Genomic DNA, 6,715 nt, shown 5'->3' with positions numbered 1-6,715 from the left:
ATTCGCCATTAACTGTATACTTTATTTTACTACACTGAACAAAAATATAAACGCAACATGTAAAGTGTTGGTCCCATGTTTCATGAGCTGAAATAAAAGATCCCAGAAATGTTCCATACACACAAAAAGCTGATTTCTCTCAAATTTTGTGCACAAATTTGTTTACATCCCTGTTAGTGGCATTTCTGCTTCTCTCCAACGGAAGTTGTACATATTTGGTGTAACCGCTAAATACGCCCTCCCACAACTCAATTCTTTTTGAGGTGTGGCTTCTTTGATGAGAAGCTAACTAGATAGCCAAGTACTTCTTCGCTTCACCAATGTGACCTTGCTCTGAGGATTCAGAATCGCCATGAAGTACGCATTGGTAAGAATATCCTGTCGAAATTATTTCCAGGGTTGCTTTGGTTTCACCTTTTATCTGTGATAGTAGTAAATTAGCCAGTCAGCTAACGTTCGCTAACGGTACTTTGATAAGTTAAACAGAGCAGTAACAAGGCACTGCAACTGTCACTCACTGTCAGATAATTTATCTGCCCTTAACTGGTCATATTATGTCAAAGTAAATGCACATAATTGGAAGATTTGGCTCTGAGATTGACCTGATTTAAAATATCACAAACTAGCCTAGTACAGTTAGCTAAGTGACTCAAGTATAGTAAGCATTTCGTTGGACAGTGTATACCATGTGTATCCTGTACATCCGGCTAATAAATGTTTTAACTCATGTTGTAAACTTGTGCAGGCGACTCATCTTGGCTAGCTGTCAGCCAAGCAACCAACTGTGCTGGTACATCTGTCACCGTGTTAACAGCCTTCTAAGCAAACAAATGAAGCTTATTTCACCTTAGACAATTGCCAATACCATAATTGACTGAACAAAAATATAAGTAAAATAAAGTGTTGGTTTCATGAGCTGAAATAAAAGATCCCAGAAATGTTCTATGCACAAAAAGCTTATTTCTCCCAAATGTTGTGCACAAATGTGTTTACATCCCTGTTAGTGAGCATTTCTCCTTTGCCAAGATGATCCATCCACCTGACAGGTGTGGCATATCAAATCAAAAAAAAAAAGATTTGCCACATGCGCCGAATACAACCGGTGTAGTAGACCTTACAGTGAAATGCTTACTTACAAGCCCTTAACCAACAATGCAGTTATTTTTTTAAGTAAAAAAAGTGTTAAGTAAAATAAAAATAAAAGCAAATAACTAAAGAGCAGCAGTAAAATAAAATAACAGTAGGGAGGCTATATACAGGGGGTACCGGTACAGAGTCAATATGCGGGGGCACCGGCTAGTTGAGGTAATATGTACATTAAAGTGAGTTAAAGTGACTATGCATAAATAATAAACAGAGTAGCAGCAGCGTAAAAGAGGGGGATGGGGTGGGGTGGGGGGCAGTGCAAATAGTCCGAGTAGCCATGATTAGCTGTTCAGGAGGCTTGGGGGTAGAAGCTGTTGAAAAGGCTTTTGGACCTAGACTTGGCACTCCGGTACCGCTTGCCGTGTGGTAGCAGAGAGAACAGTCTACTATGACTAGGGTGGCTGGAGTCTTTGACAATTTCTTAGGGCCTTCCTCTGACACCGCCTGGTTTAGAGGTCCTGGATGGCAGGAAGCTTGGCCCCAGTGATGTACTGGGCCGTACGCACTACCCTCTGTAGTGCCTTGCAGTCGGAGGCCGAGCAGTTGCCATACCAGGTGGTGATGCAACCAGTCAGGATGATGTCGATGGTGCAGCTGTATAACTTTTTGAGGATCTGAGGTCCCACGCCAAATTTTTTCAGTCTCCTGAGGGGGAATAGGCTTTGTCGTGCCCTCTTCACGACTGTCTTAGTTTGTTGGTGATGTGGACACCAAGGAACTTGAAGCTCTCAACCTGTTCCATTACAGCCCTGTCGATGAGAATGGGGGCGTGCTCAGGCCTCTTTTTTTCCCAGTAGTCCACAATCATCTCCTTTGTCTTGATCACGTAGAGGGAGAGGTTGTTATCCTGGCACCACACGGCCAGGTCTCTGACCTCCTCCCTATAGGCTGTCTCATCGTTGTTGGTGATCAGGCCTACCACTGTTGTGTCATTGGCAAACTTAATGAAGGTGTTGGAGTCGTGCCTGGCCATGCAGTCATGGGTGAACAGGGAGTACAGGAGGGGACTGAGCACGCACCCCTGAGGAGCCCCCTTGTTGAGGATCAGCGTGGCAGATGTGTTGTTACCTACCATTACCACCTGGGGGTGGCCCGTCAAGAAGTTGATTAAACAGCATGATCATTACACAGGTGCACCTTGTGCTGGGGACAAAATTCCAGAAAATCTAATTTTTAAGTAATTAATTTGCATTTTATTGCATGACATAAGTATTTGATCACCTACCAACCAATAAGAATTCCGGCTCTCACAGACCTGTTAGTTTTTCTTTAAGAAGCCCTCCTGTTCTCCACTCATTACCTGTATTAACTGCACCTGTTTGAACTCGTTACCTGTATAAAAGACACCTGTCCACACACTCAATCAAACAGACTCCAACCTCTCCACAATGGCCAAGACCAGAGAGCTGTGTAAGGACATCAGGGATACAATTGTAGACCTGCACAAGGCTGGGATGGGCTACAGGACAATAGGCAAGCAGCTTGGTGAGAAGGCAACAACTGTTGGCGCAATTATTAGAAAATGGAAGAAGTTCAAGATGACGGTCAATCACTCTCGGTCTGGGGCTCCATGCAAGATCTCACCTCGTGGGGCATCAATGATCATGAGGAAGGTGAGGGATCAGCCCAGAACTACACGGCAGGACCTGGTCAATGACCTGAAGAGAGCTGGGACCACAGTCTCAAAGAAAACCATTAGTAACACACTACGCCGTCATGGATTAAAATCCTGCAGCGCACGCAAGGTCCCCCTGCTCAAGCCAGCGCATGTCCAGGCCCGTCTGAAGTTTGCCAATGACCATCTGGATGATCCAGAGGAGGAATGGGAGAAGGTCATGTGGTCTGATGAGACAAAAATATAGCTTTTTGGTCTAAACTCCACTCGCCGTGTTTGGAGGAAGAAGAAGGATGAGTACCACCCCAAGAACACCATCCCAACCGTGAAGCATGGAGGTGGAAACATCGTTCTTTGGGGATGCTTTTCTGCAAAGGGGACAGGACGACTGCACTGTATTGAGGGGAGGATGAATGGGGCCATGTATCGTGAGATCTTGGCCAACATCCTCCTTCCCTCAGTAAAAGCATTGAAGATGGGTCGTGGCTGGGTCTTCCAGCATGACAATGACTCGAAACACACAGCCAGGGCAACTAAGGAGTGGCTCCGTAAGAAGCATTTCAAGGTCCTGGAGTGGCCTAGCCAGTCTCCAGACCTGAACCCAATAGAAAATCTTTGGAGGGAGCTGAAAGTCTGTATTGCCCAGTGACAGCCCCGAAACCTGAAGGATCTGGAGAAGGTCTGTATGGAGGAGTGGGCCAAAATCCCTGCTGCAGTGTGTGCAAACCTGGTCAAGACCTACAGGAAACATATGATCTCTGTAATTGCAAACAAAGGTTTCTGTACCAAATATTAAGTTCTGCTTTTCTGATGTCATGCAATAAAATGCAAATTAATTACTTAAATCATACAATGTGATTTTCTGGATTTTTGTTTTAGATTCCGTCTCTCACAGTTGATGTGTACCTATGATAAAAATTACAGACCTCTACACGCTTTGCAAGTAGGAAAACCTGCAAAATCGGCAGTGTATCAAATACTTGTTCTCCCCACTGTACATGGCGGAGACTCAATCAAGCTAGTCGTCTTGACTTCTTTCTTATCTCATTCTCGTTGGCACCAAAAGTTTAAAAAGTGTTGATAGGGGACAGAATGCGGTCGGACCATCATATAATTGGCATATACATTACTCTTACTGAATTTCCACGTGGGCGAAGATATTGGAAATTTAATCAAAGCCTATTAGATGATAATTTATTTTTAACTAGAACAAAGGAATTTATAACTATAACTGACTTTTTCCGACATAACATAGGTACAGCAAATCCCCTTATTGTATGGGACACCTTTAAATGTGCCTTTAGAGGCCATGCAATTCAGTACTCATCTCGAAAACAAAAGCAATTTAGGTCAAAAGAGTTTATACTAACAAAGGAAATAGAAAGTCTAACAGAATAGATAGATGGCAATAAAAACTGTAACATAAAGGCTCAGAATAAATTAGAGGAAAAACTAAAAGAAATGGAGAAACCTATTCAAGAAAGATCAAGTGTAATATATTATAAAAATAAAGCAAACTGGATGGAATATGGGGGAAAATGCACCAAATTCTTTTTTAATCTTCAACATAGGAATGCTACCAAAAATAATTTAATGAAATTGGTTACAATTGACGGAGTAACCCATGATTCACCAAATGATATTTTGAAGGAGGAAACAAGGTACTTTAAGCATATGTTTTCATTTCAGTCGCCTCCATCTCCTCTAACTGAAGCTAATTGTAGAGATTTTTTTTCTATTGATAATGTAAAATGAACAAAGACTCATGTGAAGGTGAAATTACAGAGGTGTAATTTCTGGATGCAATTAAAGACTTTAAGTCTGGGAAAACTCCAGGGTTGGATGGCATACCAGTCGAAGTATACCAAACCTTTTTTGATATACTAAGAGGACCGCTATTAGCATGTTTTAACCACTCCTATGTAAATGGTAGATTATCTGACACTCAAGAAGAAGGTCTGATCTCATTATTACTGAAACAGGATACAAGTGGAAAATATAAAGATCCAGTCCATAAAAAAAAATTGGAGGCCCCTTACACTTCAGTGTTGTGATGCAAAAATTCTAGCAAAATGTATAGCGCATAGAATTAAAAAGGTATTGTCGGATATTATTCATTCTAATCAGACAGGTTTTTTACAAGGAAGATACATTGGAGATAATATAAGGCAAGTATTGGAAACAATAGAACATTATGGAAAATCGGAGAAACCAGGCCTGCTATTCATAGCAGACTTCGAAAAGGCATTTGATAAAGTACGACTGGGGTTTATATATACAGTGGGGGAAAAAGGATTTAGTCAGCCACCAATTGTGCAAGTTCTCCCACTTAAAAAGATGAGAGAGGCCTGTAATTTTCATGATAGGTACACGTCAACTATGACAGACAAAATGAGAAACAAAATTCCAGAAAATCACATTGTAGGATTTTTATGAATTTATTTGCAAATTATGGTGGAAAATAAGTATTTGGTCAATAACAAAAGTTTCTCAATACTTTGTTATATACCCTTTGTTGGCAATGACACAGGTCAAACGTTTTCTGTAAGTCTTCACAAGGTTTTCACACACTGTTGCTGGTATTTTGGCCCATTCCTCCATGCAGATCTCCTCTAGAGCAGTGATGTTTTGGGGCTGTCGCTGGGCAACACGGACTTTCAACTCCCTCCAAAGATTTTCTATGGGGTTGAGATCTGGAGACTGGCTAGGCCACTCCAGGACCTTGAAATGCTTCTTACGAAGCCACTCCTTCGTTGCCCGGGCGGTGTGTTTGGGATCATTGTCATGCTGAAAGACTCAGCCACGTTTCATCTTCAATGCCCTTGCTGATGGAAGGAGGTTTTCACTCAAAATCTCACGATACATGGCCCCATTCATTCTTTCCTTTACACGGATCAGTCGTCCTGGTCCCTTTGCAGAAAAACAGCCCCAAAGCATGATGTTTCCACCCCCATGCTTCACAGTAGGTATGGTGTTCTTTGGATGCAACTCAGCATTCTTTGTCTCCAAACACGACGAGTTGAGTTTTTACCAAAAAGTTATATTTTGGTTTCATCTGACCATATGACATTCTCCCAATCCTCTTCTGGATCATCCAAATGCACTCTAGCAAACTTCAGACGGGCCTGGACATGTACTGGCTTAAGCAGGGGGACACATCTTGCACTGCAGGATTTGAGTCCCTGGCGGCGTAGTGTGTTACTGATGGTAGGCTTTGTTACTTTGGTCCCAGCTCTCTGCAGGTCATTCACTAGGTCCCCCCGTGTGGTTCTGGGATTTTTGCTCACCGTTCTTGTGATCATTTTGACCCCACGGGGTGAGATCTTGCGTGGAGTCCCAGATCGAGGGAGATTATCAGTGGTCTTGTATGTCTTCCATTTCCTAATAATTGCTCCCACAGTTGATTTCTTCAAACCAAGCTGCTTACCTATTGCAGATTCAGTCTTCCCAGCCTGGTGCAGGTCTACAATTTTAGTTTCTGGTATCCTTTGACAGCTCTTTGGTCTTGGCCATAGTGGAGTTTGGAGTGTGACTGTTTGAGGTTGTGGACAGGTGTCTTTTATACTGATAATAAGTTCAAACAGGTGCCATTAATACAGGTAACGAGTGGAGGACAGAGGAGCCTCTTAAAGAAGAAGTTACAGGTCTGTGAGAGCCAGAAATCTTGCTTGTTTGTAGGTGACCAAATACTTATTTTCCATCATAATTTGCAAATAAATTCATTAAAAATCCTACAATGTGATTTCCTGGATTTTTTTTCTCAATTTGTCTGTCATAGTTGACGTGTACCTATGATGAAAATTACAGGCCTCTCTCATCTTTTTAAGTGGGAGAACTTGCACAATCGGTGGCTGACTAAATACTTTTTTCCCCACTGTATATGTATATGTGTGTGTGTGTGTGTATATACACTGCTCAAAAAAATAAAGGGAACACTTAAACAACACAATGTAA

The 6,715-nt window shown here is 42.1% G+C and overlaps 1 protein-coding gene across 1 annotated transcript in view; it reads left to right on the top strand.

The window, feature by feature from the left end:
- The first annotated feature begins 238 nt into the window (after positions 1–238).
- The window catches only part of LOC311133277 (NADH-cytochrome b5 reductase 3-like), a 13,266-nt gene continuing 6,789 nt past the window's right edge, over positions 239–6,715 (top strand). Inside the window, exon 1 of the mRNA XM_084166765.1 lies at positions 239–367. Coding sequence (XP_084022891.1) covers positions 353–367 — 15 coding nt within the window. The 5' untranslated portion in view covers positions 239–352. The remainder of the gene's footprint in view (positions 368–6,715) is intronic.

This window comes from Coregonus lavaretus (genome assembly GCF_964263955.1).
Source record: "Coregonus lavaretus genome assembly, chromosome: 8".
Lineage (NCBI taxonomy): Eukaryota > Metazoa > Chordata > Actinopteri > Salmoniformes > Salmonidae > Coregonus > Coregonus lavaretus.
This window is presented reverse-complemented; position numbering and strand designations above follow the sequence as displayed.